The sequence below is a fragment of the Podarcis raffonei genome, chromosome 1, assembly GCF_027172205.1.
Source record: "Podarcis raffonei isolate rPodRaf1 chromosome 1, rPodRaf1.pri, whole genome shotgun sequence".
In the NCBI taxonomy this organism is placed as follows: Eukaryota; Metazoa; Chordata; class Lepidosauria; order Squamata; family Lacertidae; genus Podarcis; species Podarcis raffonei.
The window spans coordinates 117,436,694-117,457,954 of NC_070602.1; the positions used below are offsets into that span (position 1 = coordinate 117,436,694).

General features: G+C 45.3%; 1 protein-coding gene across 2 annotated transcripts in view; it reads left to right on the forward strand.

Moving 5' to 3' along the window:
• The first annotated feature begins 7,588 nt into the window (after positions 1-7,588).
• Positions 7,589-21,261, forward strand: part of SLC25A12 (solute carrier family 25 member 12) — a 60,692-nt gene continuing 47,019 nt past the window's right edge. Inside the window, exons 1-3 of one of the 2 annotated variants that reach the window (XM_053359658.1) lie at positions 7,589-7,795; positions 10,079-10,132; positions 18,386-18,528. In XM_053359658.1, the coding sequence (XP_053215633.1) occupies positions 7,784-7,795; positions 10,079-10,132; positions 18,386-18,528 (209 nt within the window). In that variant the 5' untranslated portion in view covers positions 7,589-7,783. Of the gene's footprint in view, positions 7,796-9,745; positions 9,824-10,078; positions 10,133-18,385; positions 18,529-21,261 lie in introns of those variants that run through there. The other variant, XM_053359667.1, reaches the window with a different exon arrangement.

The following is a 21,261-nucleotide window of genomic DNA, read 5'->3' on the forward strand; positions in this document are numbered from 1 at the left end:
GGGTAGAACGATGGGGGTGGAGACGCTCCTTCAGGTATACTTTGCCTGTGACAAACGAGATTCGGACAGCTTGGTGCACACAGCGACAGAGTGCAGAAGTGCAAGGGAGAAGGAAGCAGAAGTGACGTTGCCGCAGAACACGGTAATTTCTCTGTTCACTATACTTCTCTGTTTTCTGTTTTCTTCACTTTTCTGTTTTCTGTTTTATTTTCTCGGTCACTTCTCTGTTTTCTTCACTTTTCACTTCCCTCTGTGGCCCCCTAGTCTTGTGTGACATGGACTCCCATTTATGCAATTTTCACATGTGGCCCCCTTGGAATATAAGGGGGGGGAGAATATGGCCCCCGGGTGGGGAAAACTACTATAAAGCACTTTGCATACAGTGGTACCTCGGGATGCGGATGGGATCCGTTCCGGAGCCCCGTTCGCATCCTGAACAGAACGTAAGATGCGACTGCGCGAGCGGCGTCTCGCCACTTCCGCGCATACGCATGACATCATATTGACTGCGCATGCGTGAGCGGCGAAACCCACTCCGTTACTTCCAGGTCGCTGCAGAGCGCAACCCGAAAATACTTATCCTGAAGCATATTTATCCCAAGGTATGACCATATTATGTTGCCAGAAGGGCGCTGTCCAACATACAAGGAGGCTGGAGGTTTGCAGAATTATAAAAGTCTCTGAACCTACTGCAAGTCTCTCAACCTACTGCAAACCCCCAGGTCACAAACGGACTGGGATTCTCCATCGATAGAGATTTGCGGTTCCATATAGCAATAATACCCCCCTATATTCAAAAACAGCTCACTAGACCAAAGCAAATCAGATTCAGAAGATCTCATATTTTTCTGCTTGTCTAGTTTGCCTATTTTGGCTCTTTAAAGAGTTAATCACATGTCTGGAAGCAGTTTGATAAAGCTGAAGTTAGTGTTTAATGTGTATGCTAAACAGTCAAAGCTATTTTAAACATCAGCTCCATCCAGAACTACCAATCTAGTGTAATAACACACTTGATACTACAGGATAATATCCCAATCACAGGTAACAGAATTAAATAACAAGTAACAAATGAGGGAAATAATGAATGCTGAATATTTCAGTAACAAGACTGTTAACATGGAATGCATAGCTTTTCAAAGCGAAAAATGAGCTGGGGACGATAACGGTATAAATCAAGAAACACACAGTTTCCAAGTGGTTGGTTGTTTTGGGTTTTTTTTGTAACTAATGTTTTTATTATTTAAATTTTGTTAGTGTATAAAATCTCCCCTAAACGTGACCAAAATCTAGAATGCGATGTTAATTGTGCATACAGGACAATCCTAAACATCATCAAGCTTGCTACCCAGTCAGCAACAAAAATAAGATAAAGACTATGGGGCATTTGCCTTGCCCCAGATGCCACACAAAACCCAAGACCCAGTCACACCCAGACTGTCTGAAGAGTCCAAAAACTAGACCTGTGGGATAAGACAAGTTTCATAGGCAGGCAGGTAGGTAGTCACAGGCTTAGACTCTGGATTTTATAGGTACCAACTCCTAGGGTCTGTGGGGGCTTTGGCACCCACAATAAAATATTTGAGGGGGCCGGGCCCACACAAAATTGATGGGCATTCCCATTCAAATGGTGAGTGTACATTGCATCATGTGATTGATTATGTGGGGCTGGGCTTAACTGTGCTCCCACAACATTTTATTCAAGTTGGCACCCCTGCTATATGTGGCAGCCCACTAGAAAAGGCTGTGCCTACACCAGATGGTGTTTGATTAGTTTAGCCTCAGTCAGCATGGCTAGTGCAGAGGAGCGATGGGAGTTGTAGTACACATCATCTGGAGTGCACCGTGTTGGCTACCCCTCCCTGACCTACAGCGTGAGGCCACTCACTTGGCCCTCACATTACCCATGTTGTGTTTTGCATCGCCTAGTCCTCTGCCATCCTATCTACACACGCAACCCCGCCATCATTAACTTGACTGCCTGGGGTCTGCTTTTCATACCCTCCTCTATGCCTGACTTCCTGGTTCATCACAGCAACAGGTGACTGCTACTTTAGTTATGCATAGCCAGGCTGTGGTCCTACATTGCAAAAGGAACCATGCATGTTCAACCACAAATAGCAGCAGTGGGCCTTATTTTTTATTCATTTACTCAATCTATATTATAGCCCACCCATCCTCCCAAAGGAGCTCTGGGTGGCATTCGGGTGAGATCTAATTTTGTTTTTAAGTTGTAATCATTCAACTTGTTTTTATTATTGCTTGTAAGCCGCTCTGAGCGCGGCCTTGGCTGGGGAGGGCGGGGTATAAATAAAAAATTATTATTATTATTATCTTTCTACACAGAGCATTTGTGTACCTTTGTTTCCCTTGCGTGGAGACACTGCTACCGTTTGCTGAGGAAGAGAGGAAGGAAGGTTTAGTTAGCCAATCCAGAGTTAGGCAATGCACTTTGTGTTGTTTAATGCAGCAGGGCGGAGACATGGAGGAGGAGGGTGGGTTATTGGTTTGTTTTTGTTCTTATGGTTTTTATGGTTTTTTTTATCTTGTGTTTTAATGTTGTCAGATGCTGTTGTGGTTGCTCGAGAGTAACCAGGCAAGACTCCGACCTGTCTTTTACAGGCTTTATTCTTGATGCAAACTATTTACAGTGAAGAGCGTCGTAAGTTCATGTCCAGCTTCCATCTCTCGCCTCTGAGCTGATGGCAGTTCCCTGACAGTTGTGAACCACCCTGAGATGTACGGTTGAAAGGCAGTATACAAATAACAACAACAACAATAATAATAATTTTTTCCTTCCAGTAGCACCTTAAAGACCAACTAAGTTAGTTCTTGGTATGAGCTTTCGTGTGCATGCACACTTCTTCAGAAGAAGTGTATCTGAAGATGTGTGCATGCACACGAAAGCTCATACCAAGAACTAACTTAGTTGGTCTTTAAGGTGCTACTGGAAAGAAATTTTTTTTTTTGTTTTGACTATGGCAGACCAACACGGCTACCTATCTGTAACTAATAATAATAATGCACAGTCATCTTACTTGAAAGAGAAGATTCTCCCCTCTTTTGTGTTCCTGTCTGGGGTGCATTCCCCACATAGAGACCAACTCCTAGGGGCCAATGTCCCTTCAGCCCCCCCAATAAAATATTTGAGGGGGCTGGGTGCCCCCAAAGTTGATGGGCATTGCCATTCAAACAGCATGCATGTGCCACGTCTTGTGATTGATTATGCAGGGTGGGACTTACCTGCCCCACCCAATATTTTATTTAAGCTGGCACCCCTGATTCCCCAGCTGGAAGAATTAAAGATCAGGATCCTGCTGGGCCCTCTGTGAGTGTAGCCTTGAGGCAGATTCTAAATAAGAGAAGTACCAGCAATCGGCTCTTCCAATATTTTTTCAGAGGCCACACACTTTGTGCAATGTGCCTTTAACCTTAGTGCACCCTTGCACTGTTCTAAGTGTGCACAATGTAAGACAGTGGTACCTTGGTTCTCAAATGGCTTGGTTCCCAAACGCCAAAAACCCGGAAATACCATATTTTTTGCTCTATAAGACTCACTTTTTCCCTCCTAAAAAGTAAGGGGAAATGTGTGTGCGTCTTATGGAGCGAATGCAGCCTGTGCAGCTATCCCAGAAGCCAGAACAGCAAGAGGGATTGCTGCTTTCACTGCGCAGCGGTCCCTCTTGCTATTCTGGCTTCTGAGATTCAGAATATTTTTTTCCTTGTTTTCCTCCTCCAAAAACTAGGTGCGTCTTGTGGTCTGGTGCGTCTTATAGAGCGAAAAATACGGTAAGTGTTCTTGTTTTTGAAGGCTTTTTGGAAGCTGAACGTCTGATGCGGCTGTCGGCTATTGTTTCTGGGGCACCTGCACCAATCATAAGCTGCGCCTTGCTTTTTGAACATTTTGGAAGTGAAACGGACTTCCAGAATGGATTAAGTTTGGCGCTTTTATTTTTGCTATTTATTTTGCATTTTTGTTTTTGAGGCTTTCTCGGTTAATTTGTTTTTGTGACTGTGTGGAACCCAGTTCAACTACTGATTGACTGATTGTGTGACTGTGGAAATGGATAAAAGCCCCCATCCAAACAATGACTATTATCAGTGCAGGTAAGAAAAAAAAAATCATTTTAATTTTTATCATCTACAATACTGTCTTCTTTATTTTATAGTACAGTACATTGATTATTGCTTTCATTTTATGGATCAATGGTCTCGTTAGATAGTAAAATTCATGTTAAATTGCTGATTTAGGGTTGTTTTTAAAAGTCTGCAACGGATTAATCCGTTTTGCATTACTTTCTATGGGAAAGCACGCCTTGGTTTTGGAACGGACTTCTGGAACGGATTAAGTTTGAGAACCAAGGTACCACTGTAGATATTTAGCCACACATCCAACCATTGACCTGCTTCTGTGGGTGTGCTGCAACTTGAAATAAAAAATTTAAGGTCTTATATATATATGTGTGTTCATATATATATAAATGTTCATAAAGGTGCGTACATGGATATGTGGACCACATGTCTGGAGCAGCACAGGAAGACCGTCCTGAAACCATTTTGACTCCCAAACTGACCAAATGTTTTCTCTGCAAGGAGGGAGGGGGTGAGGGAACTTTCCCATTGCCTCAGGAACTGGGAAATCACCATCTCAAAGGAATGGCCAGACTACCAGGAAAGGCAATCAGATAAGGCATTATCAGATAACCTGACAGACAGGAAAAACAACAACATTCAAATTTCTGTTGTAGACCACCTTTTCTGTGATGTAGGTATGATGTATGGAGGGGTGGTCTTGAGTTCCAGGGAAGGCAATTTAAAATGTCTATATAAGGGCAGGCACACCTTTGTTCTGGGTCCTCCTCCTTTCCTGCGTGTGAGGGGAGCACCCTGTTGCAACAGTTCAATAAAGATCAGGCTTACTAGCTGCTTTGCTTCTCAATATTCTCTGGTTGGCCTCTTGTTATTTTCTCCTACCGATGGAGAACCTACAAAGGACTCTGTAAGGGCTCTTGTGTCCCCCATAAGGGAATGAGGGCAGATTTTATTACAGACTGGATGGAGAGTTAGCTGGAATCCTATAGCATGTTGCAGCAATGGGGGATGTCAGCATTTCCTCCCAGCACCATCACTCTACAGAATAGAATTCCTTCTATATCTATGGCTTGATATTGTATTTCTCTCAAATTTCTTAATTTATCGGCTCAGCTTTGAGTGTAGTCATCCTTACATGCAGCCAGCAAATAAAAATAACATTGAAAGCACGCCTTTGATTAAAGCCAAAGGAATCTCTTCCCCACCACACCACCCCCGTTAGGTCACCAGAGACTGAAGACCTGGAAGTCGCAAAGGATGGCTGCTCTTGTTTTTTACAGTTCAGAAGTTTCCATTCATCACCTACTTACCCTACCCAGTGATCTAGCAAAATTAATGAGCTGTGATAACAAAGGAGCTTTTCTACTGCAGAGAACTTGAGCTTTTGCCAGACACACACAAAAGACTTTAGTAACCGGAGCATTTGTGATTGAAGAAACCAAGGTGTTTGTAGGAAATATTAGACTATGATTCACAAACTGCTTAAGCAATTTGGGTGGCTGGGATCCCAAACATATGAACAAAGGAGCTGCCTTACGACTCATACTATTGGTCCATTATCTAGCCCAAGCATAGGCAAACTCTGGCCCTCCAGATGTTTGGGACTACAATTTCCATCCCAATTCACTGTCCCAGAATTGCACTCCTCAGACCATTTCATAGTCAAGAAAGGCCAAAGGGACAGAGGATTAAAAGAGGACATGTCCTTCGCCTGATATAATTTTTTGACCAATGTTCCAGATCTGGGTCATCTGTATTTATATGTACACGAATAGCTAGGATCAATAATAGCTGCAAAAACAAACAAGAACAAGGGATGATAGCTGCACAACAGACACATTTCTCCATGTGTTTCAGCTATTTCCTGTGTCCATACCTGGTTGGAGAATGGGGAATTATTACTTATTTCTGAGTTAAATTATTATTATTTATTGAATTTATATACCACCCTATACCCAGAGGTCTCAATGAACAAGCAATAGCCCATTGGCTCAAAGGCCATGTTTGTGTGTGTATATATGCCTAAGTATCTAGCTTTGGGCTCATTTGACAAAAGGCAAGATATAAGTACAAATAAATAATAAATCCTCCCTCTCTCCTTCCTTGGGCGTTGGGTGGCCATCTGTCATGGATGCTTTAGCTGAGATTCTTGCATTGCAGGGGGTTGGACTAGATGACACTTGGGACCCATTTCAACTCTACAATTCTATTATAAAGAGATTTCACGAGGTGGGACTTATTTTCCAAGGGAAAATGTAGTGGCAGCTTGGAAGGGTGAGCAAAAATGCACCACTCCACTTTTCTTGGGGAGGGGCCTGCGGAGACACCACCAGCCACCCTGATTTCGGTCCAAACTAAAAACATCCAGCCACACCTGTAGCCAAACTGATGGCACAGTCTGCACATGTTTGTCCCTGGCTCCTCCGTGGGCTTTTGGACTTGTGCTTGTTGGCATTATTGAGAGTTAAAACACACATACACAGGAGAAGTCCCAAGTCTTTATCCAGCCCCTCACCCTGGTCTCCCAGCAGCCACCCTCGGATGGGAACATGATACGCTAACATTTGGGATGATAAACATGATAACATTTGGAATGAGTTTATACAAAACGTAGTAGGCTATTAGCATTTACATAAGCACTAGGACAATAACACTATACCAATTTATACAAGAACATATGGAAATATCGTATATTGCTTTTGGGGGGTATGTTTTCATTTTCATATGTATCTTTGTTGTTGTTTATTTAATGAGTTTATATACCACGCTGTACCCTGAGGTCTCAGGGTGGAAAGATCACAACATATATAATCAGAATAAAAACAACAACCCAATAACATCTCCCCCCCCCCGAAAAAAGCCACATTTTAAAAGGGTATATAGGATTTTGTTTTTCTCTCACTTTTCCTTCTCCCCCATCACTTTATTTCTTTTTAACTGAAACCACCTTAATAAAAATACAAATATTAAAAACAGGATGGGAACAGGGAATAAAATATGAATAAAATATTTTTGGGGGAGTATTTGTTTTTTTTGGGGGGCAGCCCAGTATAAGCCCCGTCCCGCATAATCAATCATCTGATGTGCTGCACTGCAAACTATTTGAATGGCAATGCCCATCAACTTGGGGGGGGGCTGGTTCTCTCAAATCTCTCTCTCTTTTTTGGGGGGGTGGCAGAAGACTCCTCGGCCCCTAATAATGGGCTCCTATGGATGGGAAGGACAGCGCTCTCTCGCCCCGCTTCGGATTCCTAGCCTCCTGCCTCCAACAGGGGCCGGCAGCGCGGAGCTTCCTCCCCACGGCAGCCACTAATGCTAAGGCTTCCCTTGGCGAGCCGGTGGGGAAGAGACAGAAAAGCAAAGGAAAAAAACAACAATTTCGGGGCTGGTCTCTCTCTCTCTCCCACCGCGCCGCTGCCCAGCTCCCTCCGCCTTTGCTCTTCTATGGCGCGGCTGCGCTCGTCAGAATGCGGCTTAGCCTTCCGCGCCGGCGCGCCTTCCAGAACCTCGCAGGCCGCGGCGGCGGCGGCCCTGGCAACGGGGTCACGGCGGGACAAGCTCCCGAGCTCGGCCGGGATCCTCATTAACATAGGCCCCGGCTGAGGCCGCCGTGCGCCGGGCGGGGTGTCTCTCCCGGAGACTCCTCCTCCTGCCCTCCTCCTTTTCCACCACCAGCCACTTCCCCGAGCTCAGCATGGCGGTCAAGGTGACTCTCCTCCTCTCGGCTTCCTCCTGCAAATAAGCGCGGCGGCGGCAGCAGCAGCCGGTTTGCGCGGGCGGCTGCGCGGGGAAGAGGGGTCGGGGCGCGCGCGGGTGGATGGCTGTGGGGGGCCCGGCCCCCTTCCGCCTCGAGGCCACAGTGGCGGCAAGGGCGGGGAAGGGGGTTCCCCCCAAATGTTGGCAAGGGCGGGGTGAGGGCGGCTGAAAGGCGCCCCTAGCGACAAGGGAGGGCGCCCCAGGAGGGCATAAAATAGATAGATAAATCAATGATCTATCTATATCTATCCATCTACCTAATTACCAAGGGTATCTTAAAAATCCCGATTAACAGCCGGTTCCCCATTGCCCTATCTGGGCTCAATCTTGCCACTGGTGGATTCATCTTTCCCCCCTCAGTTCGCATGTGTGAAATGGGCTTCTGAGTAACTGGGCGCAGTGGGATGTTTGTTACCTCAGACTGGTCAAAATTTGGGTGGGGGTGCTTGGCAGGGGAGGTAGCCATGAGGGGAAAGATGTGGGGGGTCATAGTTCCCCTCTTTGCCTGGCCCACGGTTCTGCGAAGCGTCTCCCCCAGCAAAAGCCCTGTTTTCCCTATCTCAACTAAGCTATGTAGGATTTTAGGCGAGATCCCTGCATTGTAAGGGGTTGGACTAGAGGATCCTCAGGGTCCCCCTTTTCCAACTCTGCAGTTCTGTGACTGTGATCAAGACCATTAGCGAAACAGATCAAAGTAGGGCAAGTTAGGGATGATTTTGTGCTCCCATCCCTTTAAACCCTCCCCCCAATGATTTGCACCCTAAATCCACTCACTTGGTTCGAATGAATCTGGGCTTGTTTTCTCTCTTTGGGAGCTCAGCATGGAGTTCCCACCAGGGAGTGCTAAATTAGGCTGTAATCCAAATTGGGCCTAAGGCTTCAATGGGCCTTACCTCCAAGTAAGTGAGGTTAGGATTGCAGCCTATGCTGTTCTCATAATATTCTTCAGCGATCTGTGTATACACTTCTATTTGGTCTGCATCCAGGGCACTCCCCCCAGCACTGGTTTGATTTGTACACACAACGGTAGCCGCAATCCATATCTGTCCGGTTGTTTCTTATGAAATATTGCATTTTGATGCATTCTCTCTCCCCCCCCCCCCGCCCTGGCTGCCAAACCAGTTTTGCTCTGAATTGAGAAAAAGAATAATCAGGCTGCATTTTAAGCTGGGAATATGTACACAGCCGTGTATGGATAAAGGAGGCCTTCAATCATCCATGCAATGTTGGGGTGGTGCTTATTTTGGAATGATTAACTGCAGAGTGTGCAGATGAACTCTGAGGCATGTGTTAAAAAATAAAAATAAGGCTTTGCCCTCGCTAAGCAACTTAGGCCTGAGGATAGCGGAGGCCTTGTAAGGCCTGTGATATCCTTGAAGACAGGGAAGGAAGGAAGCCTTTTCCCTTGTTATGTCACACTTCCTGGGACATGAGGCTGCATAGGCAAGTAAATGCTTTGCATTCCATCTTCCTGTAGGTGTGGGAGGCAAGGTGGAGCGCTCTCCTTGTCTAGCACTTACCCAGTTTCTTAGAATGGCCTGTCTCTTTGAGGTATAACCATACAGCAGTTAAGCAGTGTTAAAAGGAGGAGGGTGACATGAGGAAAGGGACTGTTAATTGGGATAAATAAGGTCATTGGTGTGCCTCCTCCACCCAAGGTTTGCTGGAGGTCAGTCTGAGGATCAGAGGTCCTATGTAGGTTTTAAGAGTGTTGTAATTCATCTCCAGGAACACACCACATGCAAAGTAGTACATGATATTCTATTGCACATGCTAAATTGCAATGGCTACCGGATCTTGTTCCGGGGGTGGGGGAGGTTAGTTTATTTGCAGAGGGCTACTTGCGCTTTCTGGCATGCACAATATGCCTTCACTCTTGTTGTGACTTCTTTGTAGGAGAGCAAAACTCTTTTCTGATTGGAACACTTCTGTGTTATCTTCTTAGCTTCATTATCTGTTGTTTTAGTTTTCTTCTTGAGTTAGTAGGCTCTGTTTCTCTTTCCCTGGCAGTTCCTCCCAAGTTTGACAGCTGTCATGAGGCTTGCAATTGTTTTACTGTTCAGCAACATAAACATGTGTCTGAATGTCTGGCACTCGCTCTATCATTTAGATAAGAGACTTGATATTTATCACTCTTTATCTGCATAGATTGCAGTTCAGGTTTCCCTCTTTGGTAGATGAGTAACCCGACAAGCGGAGCATTAACCTTCCCCCTTCCTTCTTGGTTTTGTAGGTTCAAACAACCCGGAGAGCAGATCCTAATGAGCTTCGCAACATATTTTTGAAGGTAAGCGACTGTTTTTTGATGTTGTCAGAGTTCTATATTTTTAGCTTTAGTCATTTCCCATGCTTTCTTGGTATGCTGGAAAATGGTGCATGCATTTCTGCAAAGGGCTCTCTCATTCTTTGCTATGATCCTGGAAGTGACACGTCAGTGGCATTGGGATTAGGACCGCTTGGGAGCAGCCAATGAGGCCATCAGCCTGACTTTCCTGTTCACACGCTAGGCAGATGGAGTGACCACAGGGTGTTTCTGTAGATCTGGTGTGGGAGGGGAATCAGTGGTCCTCAGCTTAATTTCTTGGCCAAATTTCAGAAACCCTCCTCAGGTGATCAGTTCAGTCCTCTGGGAAGAGTGTTCTGTCTCCCCCAGCAGCCTGTTTAGGAGAGGGGAAGGGAGAAAGAATGGGGACCCCCCCACACACTTTTGGCTCTGGCCCTGCCCAGCACCAGCCCACAGAGATTACCCCCCCCCCAGAGGGAATATGGCCTTGAACAGAAAAAAAGCAACACTCCCCTATCCCCAGATCTAAGAGGCTTCAGAGGAATATAGGCATTCTCGCTACCTGAGATTTGCACAGCTTAAATTGCTCTGGGGTCTATATTTTTATTAACTCTGGAGGGTTGCACAGCTACATAGGAAAGCATTTTTAAGATAGCATGTCCTTTTACATGCAGTATTTCCCATTTTATGTCTGCACCCCATAGCATATTTTTAATGGCACTGCCTAATATGTAGATATGTATTTCATTGCTCTTCTGTATTGGTGTAAAGTAAATAACATGTAGTGACTTAAATGGAGAGATGTCTTCTGGAACTCAGGTTGTTACTGCTTTCAGAACTGGGGTGCGGGGAAGAAAAGGAGGCACCTTTTGATGATTTTTCTCATTGAGCCCCCTGTACTCCTCCAAAATCTGCTCCAGAGTGTGGGGGGAGGGACCAGAAGGTGGTAGACAGTACTGGTGGACTGCGGTGGGAAGGGCGACCAGCCAAAATTGCCTCCCTTCCTTCTGTCTGCTGAAGTGAAAACTCTTCTACTTCCATTTGCAGATGAGCAAATCTGCATTTGAGGCAGTAGGTGTCAAAATGAGAATATAAGGCTGCGTATGCACCATAAATTCAACACATTTAAAGAATCATGGGAACTGTAGTTTGCTAAGGGTGCTGGGAATTGTAGCTCTTAGAGGAGTAAACACCAATTCCTGGGACTTTTTTTTGAGAAGTCATGCACTTTAACTGTATGACAGTGCACTGCCAAAGTTTCAAATGATACTAATTTAGTTCCTTATTTCTGAAAGATCAGAACATTAGCAATGTGTTTTAATACAGCTAAAGTTATGCACTTCTAAACGTATTTATTGCAGTGTGCACATGCTTACTTCTTCCGTTGAAATCATGGGGAGTTAGGATTTGTTTTTTTCATTTTGGCTGGGCTGTGCTTTTAATTGTGCCTATGTGTTTATCGACTTATTCATGACTCGGTGTGATGTGCAGGTTTGAATTTCTCAGTAGCGCAGCTGGGAGCGACCTTGTTTGTAATTCCTTGCAACTCGATCCATTGCGTGGAAATACAAAGCGCCTTGTGCTCAAACCACAGCAGGTTTCACGGGTCAGTTCTCTCTTGCTCTTTTGATTATGCAATGCTGTGATCCCTAAAGGGTGTGCATTCCGGCCTAAATTTGGCTACCCTTGGAAATGGAGGCAAGTGAAGGTGAAGATCATTAAGTGAAACACAGTTCATGTGACCATTTCCAGAGGGGTAGCCGTCTTGGTCTGCCACAGCAAAGAACTTTGTGGCCCATTAAAGGATAACAAGTTTCATTAGGGCAGAAACAGTCCACTTCATCAGAAGCATGAAGTATAATGCTCAGATGCAGATATATATACATCTGAAACGGAGGGCGGGGAGTTTAAAGCAGTCAGGAGCAAACTTTGATGAGTTTGTTGCTGCTGTTTGCTTTATTTATATGCTATTGTGTTTGATATGATAGTGATGGCAGTGTTTGTTTTTTTAATGCTATTGAGATTATCATGAGTCGCTTTGAGCCCAACATTTGTTGCTGGAAAAGCAGAATACAAATATCAAATCAAACAAGAGCTCATGTGCTCACTTTTTTTGCCTCGAATGTAATACAGTGGTACCTCAGGTTAAGTACTTAATTCGTTCCGGAGGTCCGTACTTAACCTGAAACTGTTCTTAACCTGAAGCACCACTTTAGCTAATGGGGCCTCCTGCTGCCGCCGCGCTGCCACCACACGATTTCTGTTCTCATCCTGAAGCAAAGTTCTTAACCTGAAGCACTATTTCTGGGTTAGCGGAGTCTGTAACCTGAAGCGTATGTAACCTGAAGCGTATGTAACCTGAGGTACCACTGTATTTATGTCAATTTCTCTGTATATCCATGATGTGTCTTATAAAGTGCAATTTATTATGCCTAATACCTGTCGAGTTGGATCAAAAGTTGAAGTGAAGTGGGATGCATGCCTTTGTGATTGGGATTCCTGAAGTGAGGTCAGAGACATTTGAAAGGAAATTGGTACTTTTCACGTGATGATTAAATATTATGTTTTGTTCAGCCTTTGGAATATGTATGTTAAAGTAAATGGCAGGCTTGAGGAATTGTTATGAAAAGCTGCATATACAGTGGTGCCCCGCAAGACGAACGCCTCGCAAGACGGAAAACCCGCTAGACGAAAGGGTTTTCCGTTTTGGAGGCGCTTCGCAAAACGAATTTCCCTATGGGCTTGCTTCGCAAGAAGAAAGCCCATAGGGAAATCCCCGGGGACCTCTTTTAAATGCTGGCCATCGGGAGCAAAGACTTTTGCCCACCGCCGGCCTTCAGAAGAGGTCCTGGACCTCTTCTGAAGGCCGGCGGGGGGCAAAAGTCTTTGCTCCCCCCCGCCTGCCTTCCCGGGATAGCGGAGAAGCGCAGCGCGTTTCTCCGCTATCCCGACGGCTTTTGAAGGCAGGCGGGGGGGGGCAAAGACTTTTGCCCACCGCCGGCCTTCAGAAGAGGTCCTGGACCTCTTCTGAAGGCCGGCGGGGGGCGAAAGTCTTTGCTCCCCCCCGCCTGCCTTCCCAGGACAGCGGAGACTTCTCCGCTGTCCCGGGGCGATCTTAAAATGATCGCTGCCGCCCGCCAGCATTTTCAGATCGCCCCGGGACAGCGGAGAAGTCTCCGTTGTCCCGGGGCGATCTGAAAATGCTGGCGGGCGGGAGCGAAGGCTTCGCTGCCGCCCACCAGCATTTTAAAAGCCCCCGGGACAACGGAGACTTCTCCGCTGTCCCGGGGCAATCTGAAAATGCTGGCGGGCGGGAGCGAAGGCTTAGCTGCCGCCCGCCAGCATTTTAAAAGCCCCCGGGACAGCGGAGAAGTCTCCGCTGTCCTGGGGGCTTTTAAAATGCTGGCAGTCAGGAGGAAAGCCCTCCTGTCCCCGGAGCTTGCGGGGTGGGAGGTGGGGAGAAGGGCTTTTCTTCCCACCGCCAGCCTTCAGAAGGCTGGCGGTGGGAAGAAAAGCCCTTGTCCCCCCCCCCCCAGCCTTCAGAAGAGGTCGGGGGACAGACTGTCCCCGGACCTGGTCTGAAGGCGGTTTCCATAGGAACGCATTGATTGATTTTCAATGCATTCCTATGGGAAACGGTGCTTCACAAGACGAAAAACTCGCAAGAAGAAAAAACTTGCGGAACGAATTAATTTCGTCTTGCGAGGCACCACTGTAGGCACAATACAAAGGTGATCTAAATAAGGATAAAGCAAATGGAAAATATCATTTCTTTAAACAAACAAACAAACAAACCCTGTCTTTATTTTTTTTCTCCCCCCCCCTCTCTCTCTCACACACACCTATTGCTCTGTGCTTTATAGCTGTCTCCTTCTTGTGACAAAGGCAACATCTAGATCCCTTAGTCTAATAATACACATTTGAGAGCTTTCTTAAGCAGTCAGTTTAGAAAGTTCAGGCTTCCCTTGCACCATAACAATTCAAAGCAACCTTTCCCAAGCTGGTGCCTTCCCATCAGCCTTAGCATGCATGTTGACTGGGGCTGATGGGAATTGTATTCCAAAACATCTGGAGAGCACCAATTTTGGGAAGGCTGCTTTAAAGCGATATCAAAAGTTCCTCCTCCTTAGAGTGTTGACTCTGGGTGTCCTCTCCCTTCTTGGGTTTGTGGCAAGTGCCTGGCGTCTGCAACCTATGGTTACCCTATGCCAGGCATAGGCAAACTCAGCCCTCCAAATGTTTTGGGACTACAACTCCCATCATCCCTAGCTAACGGGACCAGTGGTCAGGGATGATGGGAATTGTAGTCCCAAAACATCTGGAGGGCCGAGTTTGCCTATGAGTCAGGCGGTTTGCTAGTCTGTTGCTGCCTGTGAGATTTGCCACCCTATGTACCTCTGTATCCAGCATACACACATTGCTGAATCTTTTCCTCCCCTCAAGTCTGTCATTTTTAAAAATTTACTTTTATTTCTATGTTGTTTTTCATTCGAATGAATCCCAAAGCGGCTCACAAACAATAAATAATAACAGCATGATAGAACTTCCCCCCAATAAGCCATGCTTTTCTTGGCGCCTCAACCATTTGTGCCGTTAAGTGTCTTAATATTACATCTGCATGGGAACCCTGACTTTGGTTACATCTATAAATAAGTCGATGAATAAATGCCCACCATGCGTTGCTAAAGTACAACTTGCAATTCGCTTCAGTAGAAGCTGCACAACAGGGGAGGTTGTTACTTCGGAGACTACCCTGGTTTGGTGACTGTAAAAGTCCTAAAATACTAAATAGTTTCAGGCAAAGAAAGAGGAGAGGAATTGAATGTTAAAAATGTAAACTACCCCTCCCTGATTTTTTTTATAGGATTTCTGGAAGCTGATTTTTAACATTTTAAATAGTTGCAGAGTTATTGTTGGGTTTTTTATGGTTAATTTTCTTATTTTGATTTGGCCCCCAAACCCTTTTAGTTAGAAGTCAGTCCCATTGCATTAAAAGAAATTTCAAAAACCAATGTGAGTCTCGTTCACATAAGAATCTTCTTATTTTTGTTGTTGTGATGTAGGACAACCCAAGATATAAAATATTATTTAATTGTCAGATTGTATAATAAAACATAGGGACGCGGGTGGCGCTGTGGGTTAAACCACAGAGCCTAGGACTTGCCAATCAGAAGGTCGGCAGTTCGAATCCCGGCGACGGGGTGAGCTCCCGTTGCTCGGTCCCTGCTCCTGCCCACCTAGCAGTTCAAAAGCACGTCAAAGTGCAAGTAGATAAATAGGTACCTCTCTGGCGGGAAGGTAAACGGCGTTTCCGTGCGCTGCTCTGGTTCGCCAGAAGCGGCTTAGTCCTGCTGGCCACATGACCCGGAAGCTGTACGCTGGCTCCCTCGGCCAATAAAGCGAGATGAGCGCCGCAACCCCAGAGTCGGCCACGACTGGACCTAATGGTCAGGGGTCCCTTTACCTTTATAATAAAACATATTTCATATATGAAAACTATATTTCAGGCTATAAGCCTTCATTAGATAAATAATTTTCTACTATAAGTTTCTGATTGGCCCATTGTTAGCAAGGATTTGAGCGACACTGTGAATCTTGTTTCTTAGCAAGATTTACAAGGCCTCCTCTTTACCCTTTGTGAATGCGCTCTGAAAACATCTCTTCAGAAGGATTGTTACAATCAATTTTACTAACTTATATTTGTACAGTTTTATGGAGATTTAATTTTTTTTGTTTGCTATATTTAAACTTTGTCTTGTTTTTTGACTTGTGAGCTGCTTTAGAGTAATTATGCACACAAATTTGTTGAATGGTTTCTTTAAATGTAAAGGTTCATCATTGTTCCACCCGATGTGTATGTCTTTAAGGGGCCAGAGCAAGGGCCAGAGCAAGATAACGAGACCCAGCTTTACAGCTGTGAAACATAGCAGGTGCTGCTGAGTTGTATTTGATTAAGGTGTGTCAGCATCTGGGTGTAGTATATAAGGAGCAGCACCTAGCTCTCCCATTCCCCTGGGGGATGGGTTGGTGGTTGGGTCTGGTTTGGTTGTTAATGTATTTAGTGTAAAAGGAGTTTTTGTTTTTGTAATTAAAACCTTGTTTAAGTACTTTTTGATTCCCTTTTTAATGCATGGTCTCCCCAGCAAGCTCTCTGCAGCGCTACCATACTGCAAACAGCCAACAAAATTAATTTTGAAAGCAGAATACAAACAAGTATATAAAAAAGCACCAAATAAACAATTAATACCTCTTATACCTTATAAAACAATTGATTTTTTAGTTGGTGTGCTAATAAGATGATTAAAAGCTGGCTGACGCAAATCTGTACCAAATATGCTGCACACGAATGGCTTAATTATTTTCTCAGGCTCCAGCAATTTGTATGGTTTCCAACACCATTCTAAATCTTATGACCTTTTCTCAGAGTGTTTTCATAAGTTAGCAGTGCAGAATTTTACCTGTGGAAAATAGAGAATTGTTTTACTTTTCAGCTCAATTTCCAGGTAGAACTCAACGACACTTGAATTCAACAACACTTATTTCACATCTTACCAGTGGCTAGAGTAGTCTGTCCCTCTTTGGTGGGAGATAGTTCAGCTTATGTGCACCAGGAAAGTGTTACTGAAAAGCCCTGGCACAAATAAACAAATTAGTCAGCTGAACTCCTTTTTTTAAGAACGCAAAGAGAGCCCTCCTGGATCAGACCAAGGGCCCAAGCGTCCTGTTCTCGGAATGGCCAACCCTATGTCTCAAACAGAGCGTAAATGCAACAGCACACTTGCCACTTGTAATTACCAGCAACTAGTACAGAGTCAGGGACTCTGTGGTTAAACCACAGAGCCTAGGACTTGCCAATCAGAAGGTCGGCGGTTCGAATCCCCGCGACGGGGTGAGCTCCCGTTGCTCGGTCCCTGCTCCTGCCAACCTAAAAAAGCACATCAAAGTGCAAGTAAATAAGTAGGTACCGCTTTGGCGGGAAGATAAACGGCGTTTCCATGCACTGCTCTGGTTCACCAGAAGCGGCTTAGTCATGCTGGCCACATGACCCGGAAGCTGTACGCCGGTTCCCTCGGCCAATAAAGTGAGACGAGTGCCGCAACCCCAGAGTCGGTCACGACTGGACCTAATGGTCAGGGGTCCCTTTACCTTTACTAGTACAGAGCCATGTCTTAACCAGCTGCCCATAGTACACTGCTGAGGTCTCATACACTTGTTTGGCAAAGCAATTCCACAGAGTGGACTCCACAGCAGAGAATAGCCCTAATCCTAGTTGACACCAGCCTCTCCTAACAAAGTCTGACCTGGAGCAGGGCCTTGGATGAAGGTTGGAGCATACAGAGAGGAATGTATGGGAGAAGGTACCCAGGTTCCAAGCTGTTATTAAAGTTTAACACCACTGCTACTGAAAGGGAACTTCCATGAAACTCAGCTTGTGAGTGGAAGTACAGTCATACCTCGGGTTAAATATCCTTCAGGTTGAGCGTTTTCAAGTTACGCTCTGCGGCGACCTGGAAGTAATGGAATGCGTTACTTCCGGGTTTCGCCGCTCGCGCATGCGCAGATGCTCAAAATGACGTCATGCACATGCGCGGAAGCGGTGAATTGCGACCCGCAGATGCGGGTTGCGTTCGCTTCAGGATGCGAACAGGGCTCCGGAATGGATCCCGTTCGCATCCAGAGGTACATGTGCACATGCACAAAAGCTTCTTTAGATGCCATCATTTTTTATTAGTTATTGTAGTCTGTAATAATAATTTATACATACATACATACATACATACATACCTTGCCCATCTGACTGGGTTTCCCCAGCCACTCTGGATGGCTCCCAACAGAATATTAAAAACACAATAAAATATCAAACATTAAAAACCTCCCTAAACAGGGCTGCCTTCAGATGTCTTCTGAAAGTCAGGTAGTTGTTTATTTCCTTGACATCTGATAGGAGGGCGTTCCACAGGGTGGGCGCCACTACCGAGAAGGCCCTCTGCCTGGTTCCCCGTAACCTCACTTCTCGCAGGGAGGGAACCGCCAGAAGGCCCTCGGCGCAGGACCTCAGTGTCCAGGCTGAACAATGGGGGTGGAGACGCTCCTTCAGGTATACAGGGCTAAGGCCTTTTAGGGCTTTAAAGGTCAACACCAACACTTTGAATTGTTCTCGGAAACGTACCGGGAGACGTATTGGGCTATTGCCTAATCTGAAACAAATACTAACAATTTAGACAATCACTATGTCCTTTTTTGTCTTTGCTGTAGTATGCCACTGTCGAACAAGATGGAGAGCATTACATGACGCCAGGCGACTTCGTGCAGAGATACCTGGGACTGTATACAGACCCCCATTTCAATCCTCAAACGGTGCAGCTGTTAGCAGGAGTGGCAGATCAGACAAAGGATGGGTAAGGAACCAACCATTACATTCCTAACAATTAATTGGAAATTATGTTGTTTAGGCTACAATCCGAAGGTGAAAACTGCACATAGGCATAGATTTCTCTTGGAAGTGTCGGTCATAGGGCTGAAGAGGCTACCATCTTTTTGGTTTTACAAGCCAATCGACTCTTCTGCTGCCAGAACTACAGTAGCAAAAATGACCAAGACAGTAGCATGCATAGCCTGGATAGTTCCGCTTGTTATCAGCGTGGTGCTGATAACACCAAGGTTGCAGGTTCAATCCCCGTATGGGACAGCTGCGTATTCCTGTATTGCAGGGGGTTGGACTAGATGATCCTCAGGCTCCCTTTGAACTCTACAATTCTATGATCTCTGGCGTGGTTTTGATCTGTGGACATGAATCACCATCTTTGGATTGTTTCCACACGTTCCAAATGATTGATTTTAACATTCCAGGTTTTCCCCCAAGCCTGCTATGAGGAGACCAGGAGGAAAAATATAGGGAAGAACACTTTGTGGCAGCCTTTTAGATATTGGGCAGGATTCACCTAACCAGTCTCATCAGCAGAAGCCCTTCACAATGGGGCTTCCCCCCTTCTTCCTCCCCCAAAATTGACTCTGGGGAGGTCAGGATAACCCCAAGAACAGCCCAGGTTCCATCTGCCAAACTGCATTGTTTGCACAGATGGAACGACGGAAAGAGCATAGAGTTGTATAGAATAGAGCATAGAGTTGCCATAGAATGCGGGGATTGACCCTGAAGCCTGACTCACAAAGAAGGAAATGATGCAATCAGTTCACTTGCTCATTTACAACTGCTCTGGAGAAGTTCTGTTTCCCTTTTTATATCAGGTTCCTAGTCAGAGACTTTGATTCTGGGGTCCTCCGAATCTAGGCTTAGGAAAGGGAAGAAATGTCACGTGACCTTTGTAGCAGGAGGTCTCTCTAACTCCCACACATCAAACCAAGGAGGGCTCCTCCAAAACGTGATCTATTAGGGAGAGAGACACTAATCGCTATATGCGGCAAGAAACGATTTGCCTAATCAAGAGAAGGTCATGCCGTACAGTGCTTTTAAAACATTACTTATGGACAATATTCTTTGTTGCTTAAATTGATTTCACAGAATGTCCACTCTTCTCAAACGTAGCCTTTTAACCCACTTGGTTTCAGAGCAGCCTTGCCCTGCCTCCCCTTCGCTGGTCTCTTTCTGTGGGTCTCCAAATTTATTTTAGCAGGGAAGTGCCAATGTTGTTGGACAATAGCCAACAAGTAAACATACATGGGAGCAGAGGCCACTGGGGCCATCAGAGAGCAGTGATAGTGAGACAATTAAAGGTTGCTGTTAAAACAAAAAAAGCAATATTCTCCCCATCCTCTATTTTTTCTTTTTCTTTTTGCTAAATGTCCGATTTTCATTTATGTGAAATTAAAAGCCCCTTATATTCTTTAGGGTTATTTTGTGTGCACATATGACCCTGATGTTATTCTGAATGCTGTTATTTCCCTTACTGCTCTGGTTTAGTATCTGCTATTTTTTATTATTATTTGTGGCAAGCCCTGTGCAGCTCTGCCAAAGTGTGCATATGCTGAATGTCCTTTGTCTTACAATGGATGCAAAACCGCGGCCTTTCTCCTCATCGGCTTTCGCCCCTGAAGCCATGACTTTCCGAAGTGTGAAGTGACCATTTCAAAAGAGGCACCAACTCAAGGTTGGGCAATGTGGTACCCTCCAGATGTTGTTGGACTACAGTTCCTATCACCCTTGTCCCTTGGACTCTGCTGTCTGGGACTGATGGGAGTTGTATGCAGCAACATCTGTGGAGGCACTACATGTTGGGATACTGCCGGGAAGACCGGGGCGTCAGGCAGGCCCCCAGCTGGCTCCGGACGATCACCGGCCGCCAGTCTTCCTTGGAACAGCATCAAACAGCGACACGAGTCTCAGATACATTTAGAGACCTTTGCACGCTCTGTTAGCAGAGTGTGTAAATCACCTCTCTGCAAAAGAGGCGGACAGAGGCAGATGTACAAGCATATCTACAGCATTTATTGAGCATAGTTCAGGAAGAAAGGAAAAAACATGTCTGCATCCCTTCATGTCCGGCAAAACAGCAGTAACACAAAAGCTACATACAACGGAAGTTCCCAGCAGACAGTGCTGGGAGTAAACAGGCATGTGATACACAACAGTCATGCCTGACCCTTTTAAGGTGGAATGGAACTATATCCTAACACTACATTGGCTACCCCCGCTATCACGATTGCTGTAAGAGATGCAAAAACCTTGTTGCCCCGCCTTCGATTTTGACCATTGTTTGCTTTGCAGTGGAAGCCATGTGAGATGGGGCAACAAGGATCTTAATGTATCCTCAATGTGAGGATAATGTCAGAATCAACTCAGTGTGTGATTTAAAATGCTGTAGTTTAGAATTTATACCCAGGCTTCCATTGCCTGTTGTTGCGTGTCTTTTGATTAGTGGTTGTCATTGACCTGTTCATAACATAGACAGCTGTTCATGTTACTTTCCAAAATGCAACATTTCTTATAAAGAAGAACTGACAGCATCAATCCTGTGCTAATTCAGTATGATCAGATGCACAGCTTTCCTTCATCCTTGACTAAATTAGTGAAAATCTACGTTCCTTCCTTATACTTAATTTCTTCCTGTTGGATTTAATCATAGGAGTATTTTAAATGTAATTCAAAATGACTCAGAAAAGTTTCTCTTAGTTTT